This window comes from Diadema setosum, chromosome 16 (genome assembly GCF_964275005.1).
Source record: "Diadema setosum chromosome 16, eeDiaSeto1, whole genome shotgun sequence".
Lineage (NCBI taxonomy): Eukaryota > Metazoa > Echinodermata > Echinoidea > Diadematoida > Diadematidae > Diadema > Diadema setosum.
This window is the reverse complement of record NC_092700.1, coordinates 16,258,436-16,280,712: the sequence shown is the minus strand read 5'-3', so window position 1 is coordinate 16,280,712 and position 22,277 is coordinate 16,258,436. Positions and strand designations below refer to the sequence as shown.

General features: G+C 38.1%; 2 protein-coding genes across 2 annotated transcripts; one reads left to right on the top strand and one right to left on the bottom strand.

Moving 5' to 3' along the window:
• Positions 1–7,385: 7,385 nt before the first annotated feature.
• LOC140239513 (centromere protein O-like) lies at positions 7,386–17,240 on the bottom strand. The gene is made up of 6 exons (XM_072319344.1): positions 16,936–17,240; positions 16,026–16,195; positions 14,657–14,825; positions 12,018–12,286; positions 11,383–11,551; positions 7,386–10,498 (listed from the first exon to the last, which is right to left on the bottom strand). The coding sequence occupies exons 1-6, from the start codon at positions 16,964–16,966 to the stop codon at positions 10,407–10,409; spliced, it is 900 nt and encodes a 299-aa protein (XP_072175445.1). The 5' UTR covers positions 16,967–17,240; the 3' UTR covers positions 7,386–10,406.
• A 208-nt stretch (positions 17,241–17,448) lies between these two features.
• Positions 17,449–21,986, top strand: LOC140239908 (putative peptidyl-tRNA hydrolase PTRHD1). The gene is made up of 3 exons (XM_072319724.1): positions 17,449–17,535; positions 19,381–19,482; positions 20,201–21,986. The coding sequence occupies exons 1-3, from the start codon at positions 17,449–17,451 to the stop codon at positions 20,369–20,371; spliced, it is 360 nt and encodes a 119-aa protein (XP_072175825.1). The 3' UTR covers positions 20,372–21,986.
• The last annotated feature ends 291 nt before the right edge of the window (positions 21,987–22,277 follow it).

Below are 22,277 nucleotides of genomic sequence, written 5' to 3'. Positions count from 1 at the left end.
TATAAGCGAATTTTGTACCATAGACTTTAATGGTGTTAATTTTGGGACCAGAAGATTTACTTCGTTATAGCGAAATTTCGTTATAACCGTGTTCGTTGTAACGGGAGTGCACTGTAGTTAGTTTCAAGCAAGGTGAAAATTAAAGCATGCACATGTCTTTCTTTATCTGTCTTGAGCTAACAATGTAGTGAGTGCACTTAGGTATATCCTTTATTACAGATGAGGGTAAAGAAATCAAAAGGTGAGAGTTTTTGATTATGGGAAGTGGGATTTCTCCTTCCTCTCGCCAGTACATTAAACCAGATCTAATGAACGATTGATAAATACAATGTACCTTATTATGCAAAAATGAGGACTGACATTTTGAAAGAAGTACAAAGAGCAAACATGTTACACCAGGCCTAAATTTTTTGGTAATATTTTTACCAAATTGTAAAAAAGTGCAGCTCTGGTATTCAGGGTTTGAAGATAATATGCCCCATTCTGGAGCACACGATTTTTACCTGCCTTTCATGGTGGCCCAAGAAGTTTTTTAATGCCTTTTCCTTAGTTTTTACTGGTAGCTGTGGAAGATACTAAATCACTTCTGGTGATGGTTACTGATCTAATGTTTTATTCTAGATCTCATGTTACAGTGTATTGTACACACCAAATATTTCACGAGGCCCTTATTTTTGCAAATTCACAGGTCAGTTGCTTTTCACAAATTTATGAACACGCAAAATTATTACCTGGTAGCTCTGGCCGTGATATGAATGCAACATGCATGAGTACATGTTTCTCATCTTTACTTTACTCCAAATTGTCGTGATCGTGAAATTGTCGGGAAGTCCCGTTTCGTGAAAAATTAGACTTGCTAAATATATGGCGTATACACAGTATGTGACTGGTATTGTAAAGATGTACAGGTCAAGCCACCAGCCGCCTTGAGAAGTGTCTCAAACAGATTATCAGTGCCATATTCTCAATTCTGATGAATTTATTTTGATACTTAAAAAAATCTATTTCAGAGTGTCTAAGGAGGCCTATATTATATGTATAATCATTTGCAGCCTTGCGGGCAAACATTCTGGACACCGAGAATTGTATCTTCATGTATTACTCAATGTATCAAACAAGTCCATGTATGGTATAATGTGCAACTGTAGAAGCAGAAAATGGTAAATATTGTGTCCTATTTTTGCATGAGGCAGAAAGGAAGCAAGTCTAAACATTGTCCACTGCAGCTAGCCACTGTGGAGAATGAGCCATCGGGTCTAAATGGTGAGCTGTCTGCAAAGTCCCACATGGGTAATGTGGTGCAGTGGGTAACATAGCCAGTGCATGCCCTGAGTTCATTATATCTGTGCTCCACTTGACCACTCAGAAATTGTTGGGAAGTCCCAATAATTTGCAAAAACTTAAGACTCGCTATAAAATATATGATGTATACAGTATTTCACAGCAATATACTTACATCCATCCATTTGTGTTTGCTTTAGTTTACAGTAGTACATGTAGTTTTATTGCATGTTGTAGACTCTCCATGTTTTCTTGGCTTCGTTGCCTGCTACAATGAATGTTGGATGATTATTATCTAAACTGAGAAAAGTTTGGCTGACAACTTTTTTTTTTTTTCCCCCGAGACAAACTGGGCAAAATGTGGCCATTGTAGCAGTAATTATTTAATCAAATTTTTGTATCATGTTTCTATGTGGCTGGTGAGCAAAATTAGAAAGATGAAAGAAACAGAAATGATAGAGAAGATTGTGTGCACTGAAAAGTACTTACACAGATGTAGAAACATTAGAATTGAAATTTATTGGGGTTCATAAAAGAGTGGAAAGCCAGATACTCAGTTGTCTGTATTATGGTATTGAAGCAATTTACATTTTGTGAGAATGAATCACACACACTTCATAACATTGTGATACGTGTGTGAGTATTTCTGCATGTGGTTTTGAAAATGAATTAAAAATGTCACTAGATCTATAGGACCGTTCTGAGGCTTTACCTAGTGAATAGTTTGGCATTTTTAACCCATTGAAGACGAGTCCCGAGAATATTCGCGTAGGTTTCTATGAGAAATATGTGTAACGGCAAAATCAGTCCATCCTCGACGGGTTGATGTTGGTTGCATTTAGATGACTTGGCGTTTTGCATCAGATCCCAGTTCTGTGGTGAAATTGTTGATGTCTGAAATTTCACATGTATCCTTTTAAACTCTGTTCTTAAGCTTAAAGGTATTGCATCCTGACTCTTCTGGCCATATATTCAACATTACGTTGCAATGAATTTTCGTTGACAATAGAATTGTGTCTTCCATTTTGTTGAAATAATGGTATGTTGAGGAAAAAAAAGTATATATTTTTATCATTTGTGGGTGATCACTTAGTCAATGCATCAATAATGATTTAAATTGTCACCGACATTGTGTGTTGTATGTGGCAGTACTCGTCATTGCACAAATACTCTAACTACATGTAGTGCATGAAACTAAATGATTCTGAACTTAAGTAAGTTTTGACTTATCTTTTGTAAGTAAAAAATATTGATAAAAACTATCACAACTTGTCAAAATTACAGCATAATAGTACATGTATTAAGATTTATTGATCTGGATGAATATAGAAACAACCGCAAAAACTAAATAAGCCTAGCCTTTATGAAGTATTCTGACATGATATTCCAAAGCACAGCGTTATTTTCATAGGGAAGCATTTCCTTATTTGTTTATCTTTTTTCTTTTCAGTTTTACTTATATTTGGGATATAGTATGAGCCACCTCGGCTGACATGAACGGGACATGAATTGGTCTAAAATTGACCACATTTTTAATTTTTTGGTCTTTCTTCATCTTTTTTTTTTTTTGGTCTGTCATGAACTGTTTTATTATAGCGGACTTTTCCGAGCCTGCTTTTTATATCTTTGAGACTTTATCTGACATACATTTAGTAGCAATTGTTGTTAAACAGATGTATTATATTGTACCTACATGAGATTGTTTTATTTCCATATAACAATTTGGGAAGAAACATCCTCATTTTCAACTTCGGTTTGAATGTGGCCTATGGGCAATCTACAATTCATTGTAAGTACCTATGAGTTGCTCTTATAATAGTGGCAATGTTTTGAAAGAGACTTCAGCATGTATTGATCCACCCCCCCCCCTTTGTTTCAGTAATGTTTTGAAGTGCTGCAGATGTAGTGTCTGAAACTGGAGTTATTACTTACCAACATGTGGACTGTAAGATCTAAAATGTATTAAGCAGTTTATACATCTCATGGATTTCCAAATGCCAAAGAACAAGATCTGTTCCATGTGTTGTTACAGTTTAGTGTTGATGAATTTGATGTATGTACATGTATTGTAAGCACATTTTTGTTTTTCCTTGAGAATTCTGTCCATAACGTCCAGGACGCATCAAACATGATTGTGTAGCTTTATCTGTCAATCTTATTTGGAAGCCAGTAACTCATTGTACTGCTGAGGCAAGCCAAAATTCAGGTCAAGTTTTGTGGTGCATTTAGGGATTTTTGCCGCCTGTTACGTGTCCTGTGACAGACAAGCAGACTGGTTAAAAATCTCCCATTTTTCTTGGATGGTAAACATAGATTTGTAGCTTTGTGGAAGTCTGTTACCAATTGTGATTGATTTGCCATTCTTTTAAAATCAGGGAAAATCCTACCATCCAAAAATCATGTAAAAGTCCCCTAGCTGCTGCAGTTATGGCCCTGGGCAAGGCACTTTATCTCCACTGCCTAGTCATCCAGAGAGGTAGTCTTTTGTCAAGGCCTCATGGCTGAGGCTTGGAAAAGAGACTACAGCTCTAACTGCGAGCTAACGAGTGAACGCGAGACTGAGTGGCGTAGCCAGGAGGCCTTTTGGAACTTGACGTGAATTTCTTATCTTGAACCTTGTTTCTCATCGATTCTGCTACCAAAAAGGTAGTGGCCAATCGGCGACTGATTTGCTCGCAATGATGTCACATCAAATGAATATTCATAAGTATGCATGATGTTGATGGCTTGCTCATAGACACTTCGTAATCTAGCCTGTGTTGCCTGCAGTAGCTGCCTGCATTGCCTGCTTTGACATGTGATTCATTAGCGTACCAACTGCAGATTGACTCATGACTTTACATAAATAATTTATACTCTCGCGTATGCACAAAGTGGTAGAAAAAAAAAACCCACACAAACAAACCCAGGTTTCAAAAGGCCTCGTGGCTACACCACTTGGTCTTGCATTCACCCATTTCTTGCAGTGCTTGGTGTGGCGAGTTAGTCTTATTCCTCAGGCACAAGGCCTTGTCACAAGGCTGTCAGAGAGGCCAGGGACTCTCAGCCATTGGACCTGTGGTTGCTTGCTCATTATGAAGCACTCATTGCTTTCATAGCAGTCACATGAAACCAAGTCAAATCAAAATCAAATCAAGTGATACCCTCTGTGAGTGAAATTTCATTATTACTCTTTGTGATTTTTACAAGTCTTGTCTCAATGAACTGTCATTTTCACAAATATTGTGAGGTGAGAAGTCAAGACTGAAAACAGTAATAGCCTGCTAGTTTACTCTGCATGACTTCAAAATTGCTGTAGCTCGTACACGTACAACTATATCACATGTGCATTATTCGAGTCAGTTGGATTATGTTAGAATTGTATTTATTTGCTTATCGTTGTATTTGCTTGCTACATTTGGCACTAGGATTATACAGGATGATTATCACCATGTTACAGACACAGCTCTACATTAATGCACCACTTAAAAGTAAAAATCATGCAATCTTAAAGATGTAGAATTTGGATACTTCCAGGATTGGACCTGTAAGGAAACCCACACACTCATTTTGAGTTATTTTCATTGAAATGTTTTCCAAAGTCTGAATGGCTCTGTGAAAAATAAAAAGACACCGCAGGGAATAAGGAAGTACAGTGTATCAGCTTGCTGTTACAATAGACATGACTAAAAGGCAGTAATCAGGTTGACAACATTTTTTGATAAGTCTTTGATGAATTTTAAAAACAAAAGTTCCATCAACTCTTCATTTTCTTCTGATCCACTTGTTTTCATTTTCAGCTTTGTAATATGTACAGAAGTACATTTCTGCACACTTTGCTGACTTTGTCTTCATTGCATGCAGAGAAAAGATAAGTGCTGTCATGAGAAAAGGGGGAAATGAAGAAGTCTGTAAAGTACACAACATATGGAAATCAACATTAATTAAGTACTTGTTGACAATGTGATTACCATCTTTTATTGTTTTCAACACTTGAAAGAAGCTCTTGCTTATTCCATGATAAATTTTGTTTGAACATTTGTTGAATTGTTTAGGTGTTTCAATCTACGTGACTCGATATGAGGGTGTTGGTTTTCTTAGAAAAACAGTAAGCAGTTTGAGGCTTTATTTTATTGCATCTGCACTGCCAGCCGACATCACCAAGCACGCATATCATTTATACAGTTTGTGTGGTATTTTCACTGAATATTTAGAGAACACCAATAATTTAGAAAATCAAAGTTCTTGCTGATGGGGACTGTGGTAGAAATACTTGCTTCAGCCGAGCAAAGTTTTAATCTGACAGAGGTGATTCAATACCTTTTTAGTCAGTCTGATATCAATTTTGCTCTTTTGCCAGGGATTATGGTAATGAGATTACTTGTATCTCTGTTGGCGTAGTGTTGAATATGAGGCTTTCATTACTTTGAAGTGTGAATGTACTATTAATACATGCTAAAAGTAAAGTGATCACAATGTGACATCTGCCATTTTTGAATGTATCCAATATACAGCTGTATTGTGAATTACATGAAACACATTTATGTGACGAGATGTGTTAATACATGTATATGTGATTTTTGTGTCGTGCATGCTTTGTTTGAAATAACAATTCAATGACTTCATCTGGGTTGTGCCTGTTTTGTGTGAATGCATCATGACTGCCTACATTGCATATCACAGTATAGTTTGTTAGCTGGAGATAATTTTTTTTTCCCTCTTCAGACCTAATTTTCATTAAATTTTTCGAGACATGAATGAAATGAACAATGAAATATAAATTCCCAATACACACACACATACACACATACACACACACACACAAATGCAATCTTTATGTGTGAATACAGTGCAGATAAATGTGCTGGACTTGTTTTTCAGTACAATTCGTTTTCCATGTACACTGTATACTATGTATCTGAAAATGAGATAATAATTATACTACAAATGCAAGAAACTTGTGTGCTTTGATGGCATCTGATTGAGAAGAATATTCCATCATTCTTACACACAAATTGCCTGTGTATTCCGGTATGCATTTAAACACTATACATGCCATTCGTCAACTTGGTAGATTCCTATGACAAGTTCAGAGGCTTGTCCATGAAATCATAGCTAGGTTGCACAAACAAATGTGTGTTATTTGTTTTCTTTTAAAGGACAAGTTTACCTTCATAAACATGTGGATTGAGAGAATGCAGCAATAAGTAATAGTCGAACACATATAGTGAAAATTTTAAGAAAGTTGTACAATCCATCCAAAAGTAAAGCTTCAGTTCCGCGAGCACTGGATGTGAAGACAACGGCTTTTGATGTCGTATGTGTAGAACTACAACTGTATATAAAGAAGATTTTAAGAAGATTCAACTTATTTTTACTTTTCTCTCATGAGAAAAGAGCACATGACTTGCCTCTTTTGGAAGGCGGGGAGGAGTATTTAAAAAGTTGAGAGAATGTGTACTTTTTAAAAAAAAATGAAATTTTGTGGAATTCTCTTTATATCTTCCTTAAATTGTTCTATGCATGTGACATCATCAACTGTAGTACTGGTAGTCTTCCTATCCAGAACAAAATAAACAAAACTGTGCAGAAACCTAACTTTTTGAGTGGATTGTCTGATTTTCCTCAAACTTTCATTGGCATGTTCTAGTTTTATATTGCTGCTTTATCTCACTTCACATGTATGTATCATGGAAGTGAACTTTTCCTTTAAAGATGATGTGTCTTAGGTTCCACACAGACTGGTTTATTGTAAGGTTGCTGCCAGAGTTTTCTGCACTGAGTAAGAATGTGTATAAGAAAGTGCTGCATGTTAGACTGTGTGTTTGTAGAGACTGGTTCCATGTAATGCATTGAATCATGGGACAGGTAGATCACTTGCATAGTGTTGAAAGCAACATACAGTATTTCTTCCAATAAAAGAAAAATGCAAAGAAACTGTCAGCTGAATTGTTTATTCCATTTTTTAGTTTGTGTGCAGATTGCATTCCATATGGTATGTTTAACCTAGAGCTGCTATCATAATGAGTACCCATTTGTTTTCATTTATATATTTTCATTAATGTTATGATAACTGTTAGTATTATATCATTATCATCATTATATACAGGAAAGCAAAAGGAAAACCCTTTTATTAAAAACATTGCCCGAGACCGGTGCAATGTTTGCTTTATTCCAGACAACTAAATCAGTTCGAAGTCTTTAATAGTCACTCCACACTCCATGTAATCACTGAAGAAATAAATTGTACAATATAGTAGGTTACTCTTTTTAAAAATCACATTACAAACGTGGAGAGAGGGTGTCACATACATACTGTACACCTATAATACAGGAAACTTTCATCCCTTGACTTGAAAAAGTCCACAGGAGTGGATGAAAGCTAAAATGTTACAGGTTGGCAGAAGCCATCACTTTGGCTGTACACTGTACATGTACATCTTGAAAATGCATGAAATGCATAACTTTCCACTTCTCTGTAAATGCATGGCGCATAAATGCAAGGGGAAATGCCATTATAATGAGGTTGTTGGGGTCACTTTTACTGGGGGATTTTACCTTCATAATCACCAGTACCTCCTCGTAAACATACAAGCACGCACAAACACACACACAAAAAAACAGCAACAGTGAGAACAGCTAAAAAAAAAAAAGTGATTGAAAAGGGGACAGCCCAATTCATCTTGTTAACTCTTGGTATCTGTGCACACCCGACTCAGTTGATAGCTTACCAAGTTTGCATATTTTGCTCAAATGCACAACTCCATCAAAACCAATCAATATGTTGCCAAATACCACAGTACAATGACAGCTTCACTTGTGATATCATTCCTCACACCACGTTGCATGGTAATTGAATAGCATCATTCCTTTATACGGGTTTTCCGAATGAATTATAATTTTCTGTTGCGGTTCTGCCTGCAAAAGTTATGCCTCCCAGACATGGACAATAACATAGCTACTGGCCATTTGCAAGATATTATATACATGTATATCATACAGCTTTCTCATAAAATTTACATCACAGTAAAGCTTGGAACTTTCTCTACAGCACTGCTCATTACATGTCTAGCATAAATGTTTCTATCAAAGAAGTAAATGGCTTTGAAAGCAAAATAGTTTCAAAAGCGCTCATGTGTTGCTGTCTCAGAATAATGTAACACACATGGGGTTTACATTGTGGCACATGCACAGTTACTGTATACGCCATATATTTCACGAGTCTAAATTTTCGCGAATCTGGAATTCCTGACGATTTTGCGAGTGGCGAAATTCGCGATTGCGGAGTCCTGAACTGAACGGAGAAGTGTACACGTGTACGTCACATTCACATTGGGATCAGAGTCGATATTTTCGCTTGTCTTGAATTTCACGAATAGCACCTGACTCGCGAAATTCGCGAAAATAAAAACCTCGCGAAGTATTTGCCGTATACAGTAAAAGCGATACCTCCTTTTCAGCGATCTCTTTACAACAGGTTTTCCCTGTATGTATACCTTCTTTGTGGCTGTGTAATTGAAATATTAGATAATTCACAAAGTATAATACATTGTAAGGAACAAAAGTATAATATGCTTTTTTATTTTAACCCACTGATGAAAACAATCTTGGGATATACAGTGTATGTAGTAAAAGGCATGAAATAGGATTGAAGTAAGCGTACTGTGTAATTATTTCATTTCTCTTCCTTCTTCAATGAATATGGCTTCATCATATGGTATAAGCTGTTATTTTCGTGAGGGTTTAATTTTTGCAAAATTTGCAAATCACAATTGGATTGTGAATTTAACACACAAAAATGTTGCCATGCACTATGGTAATATGGCATTTACGATAGCGTTGGTGTCAATTCGCAAAAATAACATCTTGCGAAAATGTCTGTGACCTCAAGTGCGAAAATATCTGCATTTGAAAATAACAGCTTACACTGTAATTTATTTCTCTGGAATTATGTTAAAAGGTACAGGGCATGGTTGGTTTGTTCAATTAGATCCAGTCCCATTTACAATAGCCCTGTCAAGCAATTAAAACCTCACAGGATGTAGTGAAATATATAAAAATGTGATTATATACATTAAAACAGTAAAGCTTAAAAGTAAAATATACACATAATACAATGACAAGTTGAGAACCATTGCAAAAATGTAGCTGCCTGAAAGGTGACAAGCTTACAGATTCATAAATTGAAAACATATTTCTCATCTGCTGCTCTCAAATATACACAAATACAAAAGAAATATGTGCAATCACGTAGAGCAACGACGAAAATGTACAATACAATGTATTAACTAGGAAGCTTTGCCGAAAGTGCCATAGTCTCGGAGCTTACCCAATCATGGTTGCGATGTGATATCTCATATTTGATTACACCGATGACAATATATAATGCCACAACTGCTGTGGACACTGCATCCACTGCATGCTAGACAAGCTTGTTTTGCATGGATTCAAGACTACAGTTTGGACACGATTCAGTCATCACATACTAACAGAATTCTGCGTAACCACTACTGAACTGGGAGGGTGCTTCAGGAATAAAAGTTGGTATACCGACTTTAATCACTTCACACCTTTTCATCTAAAAATACTACAGAACAATTTGTTATCCCAGCAAATCGTGTCAGCTAGATAAGTTTCTCAGCAAAGCTTTCTGATCCGTTGCAAGCAAATTTTGATTGGTAGAACATGAATTTAGAGCCCTTATGAGTCACATACTAGTTTTGCTTTTAATTCTTTAACTCTTTTTGCTTTAAACTCTTTCATCACCAATCTGCACAACCATTTGGTGCTGTCCTCTACAATTGGCACTTGAATTTTTTTTTTTTTAAATCATACATAGTAAACCATGCACAAGTTGACATAGGTTGACACTAAGATAAAACTTCTAATTTTTTTCCCCCCTTTCGTGATTTGTTGACTTCTGCGAGAGTCAACAGATCTTCTTGGATCCTGTTCATGTTGACTGATGGAAGGGTTACCGTATCAGCAAAGTTACGGGGAATGCAATAGATTAGCAAGGTGTTGGACTATATTTCAGCACACAGGCACATCAAGGGCTAAAGATACAAATGTCACTTCATTCACATTTATGACACAAGATGCCAAAACTTGGCTCGGTGGACACGGAGAGCACACATCAGGAGTCATCACTGTTCAAACACGGTTGCAATAGCATCTGCTAGTCTCTCACCAAGGAACATATCACGTATGGCTCCGAACTCCTGCCTGATGTCTGCATCTGCAAGTTTATAAACAGACCAACAAATCACTTCGTACAAAAACTGCCTCCTGATTGGCTGATGAAAAACAATAATAATAATCATAAAAAACAATAATAATAATCATAATGATTGAACATGCATGTCACCTTTATATGATCTCTGTGTAAGCAGCATCTCTAATAAATGTTTTGGGGATAACAGATTTTCATTTTGCTCCAACTTAATGGAATACTCTCAAGGAAGATTCATCATTTAAAAGTGACGATGAGCCTGCTTCTGTTCAACACTGGCCCTCTTAGCTCTGTTGATGGAACCTTTATTACTTATTGATCTCAGGACCTTTACCACATTTTCTGGAATGTTTTGTTATTCTGAGAACATTTAATACCCATATCCTGGTTCTGAGAATGAAGAACTACACCTATGATTGCAGAAGAATACTTGAAGGCACTTTCACAGAAACACACATTATACATATTTTTACAAATTAATCTTATTTCATTAAAAAGGAATGTGGAATTGAATCCACATAGAAAAGAAAAATTACTGTTGCAGTTCATTCAAACAACATATTGAAACAAGACACGATTTAGATTTCCACTAAAAGTACCATCCAAATTGAGTATAGCACATTGTTTTGCCAATACAGGCGACTCTCATTATAACAAAGTACTTAGGATCAGCAGTTTACTTTCCTCACATCAAAATTTGTTATAGCTGAACAGTACAGTATGAACAGATATAGAGATGATAATTTTGGGACCTGAATTTTGATTTCGCTGTATAAGGAATTTTGTAATAACCATATTTGCTGTGAGGGGAGAGCACTGTATTGAGAAGATGAATCTTCAAATTTGCATTCGAGATGAGACAAACTGAATGATGTGATTAATTAACTTACTTGGCGACTCCATCAATACCCTGGTTGGTCTGTCTTTCCACAGGTCATCATAGATCAATTTGATGTCCAACATGCTGGCTGCCAACCTCCTGCTGGACAGGGTCAGGCCGATGGTATCGAAGGCATTGCTGGACACAATTTTACCCCGTATGTTCCTTGTCCTCCTTTCCTGCAAAAATTACATTGGTTAAATAATATGTAATGTAATAAAATAGTAACCATGGATAACATGTGTATTATCAAATACACTGTCATAGCTGCCAACCAGGCTGTGTACAATATACTTATCACTCTTGAGAAAACACTAAAATATGCACAGAAAAGCTCTCCTCAGCAATTCTGTAAATTGCAAATGAATTATCACTAAAATTGGGCTGGTGTGAACGATTAATTACGTAAAGTTTCCACTCTTACACTATGCAAAATATTTAGTCTTTCACAATAGGGGCAGCAGGGTAACACACATCACTACTCAGCTGAACTCACTGGGCCTTGAACCCCAGTCCTTGAATACCAGGCACAAGCACCCTACCCACTGGGCCAACTTGCCACTCTTTCGTACTACACTGCCTACAAAAGTTGCAATCTAACACACAACAGCATGGAAGAGAAGACTTCGCCTCATTTTCCCTCACCTGCGCTTCACTGACTTGCTGCTTTCTAGACACGAGAGCATTGAGAAAGTCGCCCACTTCCTGCACAAAGCGTTGGAGGTCGGTGTTGAGATGCTCCGAGACAATCTTCTTCAGGGGCATGAAGTAAGGGAGGTTGTGCTTGGTGAGATGCAGGCTCTCATCCTTGTTCATCGCCACGATGGCATAGTATGGCTGGAAGTACTCCCCACTATCAAAGGTGTCCCACCGCACACGGATGCAGTCATTGTCAGTTTTGTGAACAGTGCAACCTTGAGACGCAGCCAAAAAAAAACAAAAAAACACCAAATAAATAAAACAAGTTTTTACAATTATCACCATGAATACATAAAAAAGGACTTAAACAAGAAACACAAAATGGAGTGTCTGTTGTCACTACAGGAAGTTACATGCACACACCTGTAAAGTATGAAGTCATAAGGTGCAAACAGAATCAGATTCAAATTTGAAATTACTCATGATGGAGTCATTGGGATCATTAAAACTTAAAGTCTAAATAGGTCTTTCTTCAATCTTTATTTTTTTATTTTTTTGTTGTTGTGTTCATTATCTCATCAACACACTGAACATATTTCTGATACAGGGCACTACAATCTAATTCAGTTTATTTGAAATGCCACAAACTTAATAGAATATCAGTACCCATGACAGCTTTGTTTGAATTGTGTTGTTTACAACGCATAGTAGTACATAGACCTAAAAATAAACAACGAATATGCCTTGGAGCGCACAAACATGCAATGCACTTTAAAGGGACTGTACAGTACTGGGTGAGGTGGGAATTCATGTTTTGAACATTCCTACGTGAGATAATGAAAAACCTCTTATGAAATATGAAAGAGCATGTAATTTTAAGAAGGATTCAACATTTGATGAAAATTGGTTTTCAAATGGCTGAGATATCCAAAAAAGTGATAATAATAAAAGGCGACAGGCCACACCTTTTATTAGGATCTCATTGTTTCACCTTGTTTTCGGATATCTCAGCCATTTCAAAACCGATTTTCATCAAATAAACTTTTGATACCCCTTAGAATTGCATGCTCTTTAACATCTCATAGAGTGGTTTCTGAATATCTTGCAAAACATTAAAAGCTAAATCCTCACCTTGACCAGAACTGTACACACCCTTTAATATCTAACAGATAGAGACATAATAGATATATAGATAGACAGTCAGAAAGACGGACAGATAGATAGAGAGGAAGAGATTTGATTTGATGTAAAAAAGTGACAGAAAATAACAATCATTATTTGGATTTATTTCACACAACCAATGAGAAACAAGGAAAAGTAGAAATTACGCGGTGCGTAACATATGTCCCCGCCGGAAGTAGCATTTTGTAACAAAATGTGCAATATAGGTCAAAAAATCAAGGTCAAAGGTCAAAGAAGTCAAAGGTCAAAATTCTGTGTAGAAGTTTTGAAGCCCTCACCTAGTGCCATCACATAAAGTAAACGGAATCGAAATCGGGTTAGAAATGGCGAAGGAGTAGCATTTTGTAGCCAATGTACAATATGGGTCAAAAATCAAGGTCAAAGGTCAAAGAAGACAAAGGTCAAAATTCTGTGTAGAAGTTTTGAAGCCCTCACCTAGTGCTATCACATAAAGCAAACGGAATCGAAATCGGGTTAGAAATGGCGAAGGAGTAGCATTCTGTAGCAAAATGCACAATATAGGTCAAAAATCAAGGTCAAAGGTCATAGAAGTCAAAGGTCAAAATTCTGTGTAGAAGTTTTGAAGCCCTCAACTAGTGCCATCATATAAAGCAAACAGAATTGAAATCGGGTTAAAAATGGCGAAGGAGTAGCATTTCTAGCAAAATGTGCAATATAGGTCAAAAATCAAGGTCAAAGGTCAAAGAAGTCAAAGGTCAAAATTCTGTGTAGAAGTTTTGAAGCCCTCACCTAGTGCCATCACATAAAGCAAACGGAATCGAAATCGGGTTAGAAATGGCGAAGGAGTAGCATTTTGTAGCAAAAATGTACAATATAGGTCAAAAAATCAAGGTCAAAGGTCAAAGAAGTCAAAGGTCAAAATTCTGTGTAGAAGTTTTGAAGCCCTCACCTAGTGCCATCACATAAAGCAAACGGAATCGAAATCGGGTTAGAAATGGCGAAGGAGTAGCATTTTGTAGCAAAATGTACAATATAGGTCAAAGGTCAAGGTCAAAGGTCACGACTGAAATTCTGTGTAGAAGTTTCAAAGCTCCCAGGTAGTGCTATCATATAAAGCAAACAGAATCAAAATTGGCTCATAAATGACAGAGAAGTAGCAAATTGAAGATTTTGATCACACACGGACGCACACACGGACGGACGGACGGACGGACACACGGACGGACGGACGGACGGACGGACGGACGGACACACGGACACACACACGTACGGAGCCCGTTTCATAGTCCCCTGCTCGAACTCGTTCGGCGGGGACAAAAAGAAGACTCGTCCACAGTATACTCGGGCAGGTCTCTATGGGAAATGCATGTTGTAGCAAAATCAGCCCGTCCTCAATGGGTAAAGAATCAGCTGCCACTTGACCAACAGCCTTAAATCCCCTGCCAAGGACTATAGGCAATGAGGACAAATTTGCCTTCTGCCTTGCAATGTCCCCATCTTACCAGTGAGTCGATAAGAAGCAGAAAGTTCTCTCTCTTTCAGCTGCAAGGCCTCCGTGACGGCCTGATGGAGGACTTTCCGGTCAGCTGGACCTTGGATTGATTCCTGGACAGCAGCGGACAGGGAGTCCTTGTCTTTGGACTGGACATTCTGTAGGATTGGCCCCAATACCTGTGGAGATGTCACTGGAAAGGTTCATATCTCTGGCATTGATAACAGATTTGATGCATCCTCAACAGCTAGAATCAACATTGGCATGTATTTACAAGATGATGTAATTTCTTTCTTTCATTTGGATGTGCTACTCTGTGAAAATGAAGTCACATGTATGATACACAAAATGCGTTAACTTCAACATAACTTCACAAAGGATCAAACAAAAGTGACAGAGATACATATTACATTACTGTAGAAGACTGGCTTAGCACAGAAGATTTCTCTTTTTTTTTTCTAAATCTATTTTCCTTCCTTAAAAACAAAACAAAAACAAACAAAAATCATATCTTTGTATTAATGATGTAAGTCCAGATGCTCATTGTATTCCTGTTCATCAAGTGAAAGAGTATGTAAAGTTAATAAAAATCCTGCATTTTGAGAAATTTATGTAAGTACGACCTTGAAATTAAAAGCATACTAAGTTTGCAACTGATTGACAAATTGCCCTGCATCGACGTAAATAATTTGTCAATCAGTTGCAATGAAAGCATCTCGACGGAAGAATTTCATAAATTTGCATACTGAGTTTATACTAACAAACCGAATCATTCGCTATTGAATGAAAATCATGAATTGATTTGTTAAAGTCGGACGATCGTCACCCCTAATGGTACGTTATTGCGTAACTAACTCCTCCGAACGAACGAAATTTGTGCACGCAATTGCGCAATGCCAGACTGCAGTGCTATCCATAAATGTGTGGGACTGTGTGTGTGTGTGTGTATGCTTCATACACAAACATTGTGACCGTGAGCAGCGGTGATTGGAGGAGAGAGGCCAGAAGACGCTTGGCTCTTTTGGCCTCTCTTCATGTGCATGCGCACTGTGAGTGTGCGTCCATTCGGATCCCTTCGGAAGCTTCGCGTGGCTCGGACAGCCATTTTGGGTAAGACCTGTGTGTGTTCGCTGACCCATTGTGCCAGCGCTATTCTCATTCGGTGTCACGACATTTGATACAGAATGGGGGGAGGCAGCGTGTTGCGTTCGTCTCTGTGCCACACAAACCACTCAGCTTTAAAAGAAAAGACAGTCCTACACCTGCTAAAACACACACGAACAAACAAATGGACAAATAAACAAAAAAGATCAATCCCATGTGAGCGAATAAAAGCAATGAGAGCAATTCTCTCCGCAAGATATATCAAAAGAGTGTACCTTATTGGGAGAATTCGCAATCTGAACCTTGAGCAAGTCCCGCCTCTCTTGAAGCTGGTGGACAGCTTTCTGTAGCGCCCTCAGTGTGCGTTCCTGTTTAACCCTGCTCTCCCCCTCCTGACTTAGCTCATCAGCTTGCTCCTCCAACCTCTGCAGATGCTGGAGGGTGCCTGATATAGATCACATATACATAAGTGGATTTAAAACAAGAAAAATGAAAGGTATAGGCCCAATAGTAGATCCATAGCAGGGCTGACCTCCAAAATAGGGTAAAATCCTTGATGGTGTGGTAATTTTGAAAAAATTACCCTATCTCACTCTCTGCTAAGTGAGAATGCTTAGTAATACTATAATACATGTACTACCTTCCGTTATAGTGTAAATTCCCTGCAGGCACACACTACAATATAGTTTTTTTAGACATACTGTCAGTAGCAGTATTTCAAAATTCACAGTTTTTTGATGAATGGAGACTGAAGGTAAATAGAACCCAGAAATTTTATGCAACATAATGATATTACGCAGATGAAGGTGCAAATATTCATACAAGTAGTAGGATCTAGGCCCCTATGTGAATGATGCGTGTGTACGTGCGCCTCAATTACCAAAACACAACAACAACCGGTCTGGGCCTATATCGTGTAGATCTATACCTATATCATAATTCATATGATTATGAACAGAAAGAACACGTCATTGCCATGCCCATGGGCATGGCCATAGCCTTTTGAAGCCGGGCACTTAACGTTAGCACTTACATTTATATTAATTTACGGTCTATGTTGTTGTATGGGTGTGACAATTATGGGTCTGCTTCCTTTTGTTGATGTAAATTTAGCCTAGCCTAGACCCTATGGCTATATCAAATAAAACAGACTCATCGAGTTTGAGCATTTTCTCGAAAACCTACCTTTAGTCAGTCTCTCCGTAAGAACTTCCATCTTTCATTTCCAAGCAAAAGGCAGATCAGATGGCACCATGCGCGAGCAAGTGTATTATCATGTATACTCTGTCTCATCTGCCATGCAGCAGTCACACCGGACACCACTTCACTTGTGCTCATAGTCACCACACTCATCGAAGCATCATGGAGCTTTGGAGCGGGATCAGTGTTCGTTGCCAGCGAGCGTTCCCACTTGCTTGCCCGGCGCCTAGCCGTACCTTTTATACAGCCGTGCTGCTAGAAGCTGAGCAGCATGTTCGCAGCGATCTGTTCAACTTGTGCGCCCTTTAGAAACTTAACTTTGAGTAATGCTCACAAATTAAGAATGTAATCAAAGTAATTTTTTAATAGTTAAATCAATAAAAATATCCATAAAATATACATATTTTAAAATACCTTTAATGGGAAAAAATGATAAAAACAGATTTGTTTTTAGGAAAATAACAAAAAAATTACTGAGAAGGCCTCATAATTTTCAAGATGTCAGCGTCCATGGTGCAATACATCGTCGTACGTGGAGATCTTCTTACTGCTCTAAAATGGCCTACCGGGGCGGTGATTGCACAAGTAAGTGAACTCTAAAGAGTCTTGATAAATTTGAATATAATTATGTAGCCAAAATATCAATCAGGATCATTTAAAGATCGAAACAGTGCATGACATGGCCCCTAAACCCTTGCCTTGGAGTGCCGCGCGAGGCCCTTATAGTACACAACCGCACCGACGCGGCAACCGGCCCCGCCCTAGCCTTTAAACAAGGCGACTCGCTCTGCGTGCCCCCTATAGCGCGTTTACCCCACAAACCTGTTGGCCGGCGAGTGGAGCGAGCCGCCTTTATCCACTCGTTCAGGGATGTGTACTTTTGTTGTTGTTGCTTTATATTCTTTGACAAATTTGCGTACAAATTTGACGCAGAAAATACACATGGCACCAAGGCAAGCCGCGCGCGCTTGCTAACAAATTTGTACGCAAATTTGTCAAAGAATATAAATTTGTTAGCAAGCAAGCGCGGGTTGCCTTGGTGCCGTGTGTATTTTCTGCGTCAAATTTGTACGCAAATTTGTCAAAGAATATAAAGCAACAACAACGACAAAAGTACACATCCCTGATGAACGAGTGGATAAAGGCGGCTCCCTCCACTCGCCGGCCAACAGGTTTGTGGGGTAAACGCGCTATACGGGGGCACGCAGAGCGAGTCGCCTTGTTTAAAGGCTAGCCCCGCCCCGGCCGGCCGGCCCTTTAGTTTTCTTTGTTCCATGTCCATAGCCCTTCCCTGACGGTGCTTGTTGCATGTTATGTGATTGCTTTCCATGCTTGTTTGTTATTTTGCCTCTGATGGAGATTCTGCTAGGATTAAAAGCTCAGGCCCCCTTTTGACTCCTTTACTCCATTGTGATTGGCTCGCCACTATTGCCATATTGGATAACTAAGCAGTTTTTCAACAGTTTTTTTTTCTTTCTTTTTTTTTTTTTTGCTACTGGTGTGCTCAAATAATTAGATTTCTGCATTCACTCAATCCATATTATCAGGTTTAATTCTCTTTTAAGAGCCTGGGCATGTGTGTATTTTAATCATCATAAGAAACTCTTGTAAGTCCTGGGCTGTGATTAGGGTTAAAGGGATCGTATAGTTTTGGTTGAGACCCAATTTCGGATTTCTAACATTTTTTGGTGAGATAATGAGAAACCTCTTATGAAATATGAAAGAGCACGTAATTCTATGAGCAATTCAACATTTATTTGATGAAAATTGGTTTTGAAATGGCCGAGATAGCCACAACAGAGCGATTCTAATAAGTGTGGGACCCACACTTTTTTACGATCGCTTTGTTTTACTTTGTTTTTGGATGTTTCAGTAATGCCAAACCCAATTTTCATCAAACAAACTCTGAATTCCTCTTAAAATAGTATGCTCTGTACTATTTCATAAGTGTTTCCTTGTTATCTCGCACAAAGTTAAAAGCCAAATTCTCATCCCCACCAATACTGTACTATCCCTTTAAGGTAACTATACACAGCCCTGTCGCTGTACACAAGTGTATTAGTCGCGACATCTGGTCGGGCTAGGGTTAAGGTTGAAAATGTCGCCCTTTTAAGATTGGTAAAGCTTGTACAGTGTGTAACTGCAACTTGGTGTGACTGTCGCAAAAGGAGGTTCCCCCCCCCCCCCCGAAAAAACAACAAAAACAAACACACAAATAGAAAAACAAATATCTTTCATTTAGCTTGAAATCATGTTTTTTTTTTTTCTTCATGGTATTCCACATACCTCCACTACTTTATACCAGTTGTCCATCATTTTCGGGCAAAAATGGTGTGGTAATGTCGCAGTGTAGAACAAGTACATGTATGTACTTGTCTTCACATTTTACTTTCTTCAAATCTGTGCTCTTGTTTATCTATGTTTTACAAGGCTTGCCATGCATGTACTGCAGTGATGCATCTATTCAGGGATGATGACAACGTCCTCAAGTACACTGCTGACCTGGACAATATGCATAAAGTCATCTTGGAGGTATGTTAATCATCTACGAGTCAAAGTTACTAATAATAATACTGTATATGCCCTCTCTTTCCTCAGATTGAACAACATTTTTATTTAAATAATCTCCGAGGTCATTACCATTTCGAAATGCAATGTAAATGAGATATTGCAGAAACATGGAATTTTTCAAATCTACTTGTAAGTGAAATTACCAGTTAGGTACAAGTGTAGCAACACTGTTGCTTTAAGATAGGGCATTAGTGCCTAATAGCATTGCTGTATGTCTTGCAGTAGTACAACACTGTGTGATTTTACTGTAGTATCAATTGAATATGACAGTGTATGGGATTTGTTCTGATATGGAAATACAATGTACATATTCATGTATGTATTACCAGATGAAGGCAGATTCTGTAACTTTTCAAGGATGAAAGAATGACAATTACGAACAGTATACCAGTCAGTAAATGATACTGAGCTGTAATCATAAGTAGTGTAGCTGATTTGATTTGATGTTTGTTGTACATTGTATTGATTAGCATTTTTTTTTTAAATTTTTTTTTTTGGTGGGGGGGGGGGGGTGGGTAATGACTGCTGCATATGACTGAACCCTATCATGGTTGACCTACAATGTACACTGAATAAACGTACCTTCATTAATTGGTGTGGCAGACTTGATTTTTGCTGGGGTATCGTTGCTTGTCATGGCTCCTGATTGTGTACATGTATCTCCTTTCCTATTGATTAGGCTAAAAGTGAAGAGGATGTGAAGAACTTGTCTGAGAAGCTGACAGAGCACAGCGTTGATCACAAACTGTGGATCGAGCAGCCAGAGAACTTTGCCACTTGTCTCGCAGTGAAACCTTACCCCAAAGAGGAGGTGCAAAAGTATTTCAAGAAGTTCAAACTGTACAAATGATGGCCCAGAGTATTGGAACATTCATGTGGATGGAGTCCAGTGTGCTGAGATAGCAACTCTGTGAACAATTGTGCGGATGACTCTTGAAAAGGACTTCAGAGTTATGATCTCATTTATTCCCAGAGAGTATAAACACTGTCAAAGATGACCTGGAAGCTACTCCAGCAGTATGTATATCTTTACCTTCATCACACTTCCTTGTCATAGGTGACCTGCTATGCTTCGAGCTATGTACCATTAGAGTCATTTGAATACACATATGTACAATGTACATGTACCAGGCATTGCTGATAAAAGTTTGAAATGCTGTTATTTTTGCCCTTTCACTGAAGGTGCAAGTGTGACGAATTATGGGTTTAGGGCCCAGCCCTACTGGACATGCTCTGCATGACATGGCTGGTACACTTGGAAGGGTGCAGAGGACCTTCCGTGGTATCAGCATTTTCTTACATTCACATTGGAGAAATTTATTTAGTGCAATCCTGCTATGAAGGGTGTGGTGGCCCTTCCCATGGTACAGACGTATTGATACAATTTAATGTATGTCCTTATTTTCACTTTGGGGAAATCTGTTTAGTGCAATCCTGCTAGGGACCACCTTTGGTGTGAATTGGGTCTTGATTTGATTTCTCAAGACACACTATTTGATGAATCTATTAGATTATTGAAGTTATTCGAAACATTATAGACACTTCTGTGATTACGAAGATGCAGCTTTGTCTTTTTGTAATGTCATGAATACATGTTGTACCTGTACATGTAGTTTGAATCATGTCCACTCTGATATGTATACTTGTACATGGATACTGTATTCTGCATGTCAGACATGAGTCCAAGTGCCTACTTATAGGGACCTTATAAATTTCTATAAGAAGCCATACCATTAATACTTTGAACTTGTTGGATGTTTTTCCACAACTGAACATTTTTCTTTTTGAAATTTGGGAACTGGCTGTGATAAAAGCTTTTTGTAATGTCATGACTGACGATACAGCTCATTTGTTGGGAGGGGGAGGAGGGAGAAAGGACCGGTCAGTTCTGCAGAGCTGCCAAGTCTCCCTGATTCTGAGGGAGTCTCCCTGAAAATGTCATAATTTATTCATGTCTGAATAAGAGAATATCAAAATCTTCCTGATTTGGGAATTATTTTCGCCCACTGAAATGCATGTAACACACATATATCTCCCTGATTACTGTGTGGAATCTCCCTGATTTGGATGTGGGAATGTTGGCAGACCTGGTTTTGAGACCGATAGTCAATGAATTGAGCTGCATGCAAGTCTACCTGTATTCAGCATTTGTATGACTTTTTTTGTCCAAGGCTCGGCAATTTGGTGCACATATCTTTGTGCTAAATCATGCTCAACCTACTCATGCTCAACCTACTCATGCTCACAAAATAATCTAGAACCTCAAGAAACTGTACATGCAAAATTTAATTTGCCTCTATGGTGACTTGGCATGAGGACACTCCTGCACCAATTCCTCGTTCCATAAAGTGTAGACAAGTTGAATTTGACATCTCTCCAATATCCATTCTTTTCACATCAACCCAATGTGTGTATCAAAAGGCAGGAAAGAAAGAATTGTGAAATACATGAACATATATTCTGAAGATGATGTCTTTGACTTATTTGTACAATGACGGTCTCAAGAATACTCATACACTTGCTAATATGGTTTTAAAACAATATATTTTCTTTGTCCATTCATCACATTTCATCAGTCTATCTTCTAATATGGCTTTACAAGAAAAGAAAAAGTAAAAATGCAGATCGTACAAAATCAAACTCTTACATTTGGAGGACACACACGCATACTGTAATACACAATGTGTGCACAGTTGTTGCTGGTGGACAGCCATTGCAAAGTGGAGTCGATGTTGAAATTGAAAATAATAGAGACT